The sequence below is a fragment of the Myotis lucifugus genome, unplaced genomic scaffold (genome assembly GCF_000147115.1).
Source record: "Myotis lucifugus unplaced genomic scaffold, Myoluc2.0 scaffold_73, whole genome shotgun sequence".
Taxonomy (NCBI): domain Eukaryota; kingdom Metazoa; phylum Chordata; class Mammalia; order Chiroptera; family Vespertilionidae; genus Myotis; species Myotis lucifugus.
Genome location: NW_005871121.1, coordinates 656,467 through 658,963, shown reverse-complemented (window position 1 = coordinate 658,963; position 2,497 = coordinate 656,467). Strand labels below are relative to the sequence as shown.

Sequence of the window (2,497 nt, the reverse complement as noted above, 5' to 3'; positions counted from 1 at the left end):
CGAGCCACTGAATCAGGATACTGCCCACGCTGGAACTCTGCAGAGATCGGGGCTCATCGCAAGGGCATGGGGAGAGAAGCAAGGCATGGGTCTCCCCCGCAGGCCCCACTCCCCACCTGCTACAATTCTAAAGGACCCTATAGGACCACCACAGCCTCCACCTCTCAACCTTTGCCCACAGGCCTCAGGGACATGGCCTCCATATGTCACTCTGAGCAACCTCTGACCCACTGTCCATCCCGGCCCAGCACCTTTCTCCAGCGCCTCAGCTTGGCCTGGGGAGAAGATAGTCCGATTCCGGTGGGGACCCCGAGGAGCCTCAGAGCCACTCTGCGGAGTGCGAGGAACTGGAGCCAAAACAGCTGAAAAGGGGGACAATGGCTTGTGGGAGTTTGTGATGGTGATTCCTCTGGTCAGATTGGGTCCCCAGGGCCCTGGGGCTATGGACAGGAGACAGCATGGCTATAAGAGCAGAGCTGCACTGGTGGGGCATTCACACTTGGAGGTCACTTGGTAGGAGGCATACTCATGCCACAGGAGGGTGCATGCTTAGGGTTTGGGGGGAAACAGCAGCAAGGTTGGTCCAGGTTTGCATAACCCCACAGGTCATGAAAGGTGCTATTAAAAGCTGTGCATGGGGCAGAGGGAGGGTTAGAAGGGCCAGTCCTGCCTCTTCATCAGCAGATCCTGTGAACCTAAGGGTAGGGACCTGGGTTTTGTTCTAGGACCTACCAACTACTAGCTGGTGACCTTGGGGAAGTCATTTCCCTTCTCCGAGCCTCAATTTTCTTTTGCCAGGAGGGAATGAGACTATAACGAACTGGAAACTGCTTAGGTTTGGTTCTGATCATCCCTGGGGGCAACGCAAAGACCCACCTGGTGATCTGAGCTGTGCCCAGGGCAGTCTCTGGTCCTCTTGTAGTGTCCGCAGGACTCGGTTGATAGAGGAGACCTGGAGGTGTCAGGGTGTTGAGTGGCGAGATGGTACACAGTCCCAGGCTTGCATCCTAAGGATATTTCCCCAGTATCCTTTCTCTCCTCTGTCCCGGCCCACACAGTTCCTAAGGGCAGGCTTTTCTCTCCCCCATGGTTTCTTCTCACCTGTCTCACCACTTTTCAGAAGAGAGCCCAGGAGCCCGGCCCGCCAGCCTAGGATGGCCTCATTGCAAAATAAGAAGGGATCTTCTCCCCAGATAACCTGTTTGCCAGCCCCCGTGTGGGGAGAGGAAGGCACTTACACTGGGAGTCTTGTCCTGGGTGCAAAGCCCTTCAGCACAGAGCTGGCGTTGGATCTCCCAGGCAAAGAGGGCCGGACACTCACCCTTCAGCTGGGCAATTCGAGCCACCACAGCGGGTGTGGCCAGACGTGGCTTGCTACCCCCAATTCCCTTGGGCTCCAAGACACCTGTACGGTAGTAACGCCCTAGGATCTTGCTCACACAGCCGTTAGATACCTGGGTCAGGTGAGAAGCAGGAACAGCTAAGGCATAATGGGCAGAAGGTGAGTCTACCTGGGACAGAGGAGGCTACAAGGCAAAGTGAAACCTATGGGACCAGGCCATAGAGTTGAGAGGCCAGCCTCATCTTTAGGAGCCTGAAGTTCCCCATCCCAGCCCCCAAGAGGATCTTCTAGGACAGCGGTTCTCAACCTGTGGGTCGCGACCCCTTTGGGGGTCAAACGACTTTTTCACAGGGGTCGCCTAAGACCATCGGAAAACACATATATAATTACATATTGTTTTTGTGATTAATCACTATGCTTTAATTATGTTCAATTTGTAACAATGAAAATACATCCTGCATATCAGATAGTTACATGACGATTCACAACAGTAGCAAAATTACAGTTATGAAGTAGCAACGAAAATAATTTTATGGTTGGGGGTCACCACAACATGAGGAACTGTATTAAAGGATCTCGGCCTTAGGAAGGTTGAGAACCACTGTTCTAGGAAGACCCAAAGGCCCTCAGAGTCTGTAATAGCTCCAGACTTGCCTTAATGGGGACCCCTTCTCCTGCGTCCTGTCCCCATCCCTGGGTGAAAGTTCTAGCCCACTACCTTAAGGCTCCGTGAGATGTCACAGGGCCGCATCCCACTCACTGCCAGATGCACGATCTGCTGTCGGGTGTCCAGGGGCAGGGGCCGGCCGTTCACAAAGAGGCCCCCCAGCTGATTCACACTGCTGATCCCTGGGCATGAGAAGGAGGCATCCACAAACCACGTCTCCCCTCTCTCCAGCCCACCCTGTGGCATGAAGGGCCCTCCAGCCTGGCTTTCCACAACAGAGACAGTCTTCCCCCCAGGGGATTGCTCCCCTTCTGCTCCTGGGGTCCCCCAAACATGCCTCTTTCTTGGGAGCTGGCTCATGGGTGAGACTTTGCTCTGTGACCCCCATGATCTAAGGGAAACAGGGTGGAGCAGGGAGGGAGTAACTGGACAAAGCTTCCCCTGAACACTGGCCAAGGGCAGGTGAAACCACGTGGATGGAAGCAGAA

The 2,497-nt window shown here is 54.7% G+C and overlaps 1 protein-coding gene across 1 annotated transcript in view; it reads right to left on the bottom strand.

Annotated features, from left to right (window-relative positions):
• The window catches only part of PAX4 (paired box 4), a 4,809-nt gene extending 2,554 nt beyond the window's left edge, over positions 1-2,255 (bottom strand). Inside the window, 5 exon segments of the mRNA XM_014457357.1 lie at positions 6-37; positions 252-362; positions 877-952; positions 1,239-1,454; positions 2,061-2,255. Of these exon segments, the coding sequence (XP_014312843.1) occupies positions 6-37; positions 252-362; positions 877-952; positions 1,239-1,454; positions 2,061-2,255 (630 nt within the window).
• Between the last annotated feature and the right edge of the window lie 242 nt (positions 2,256-2,497).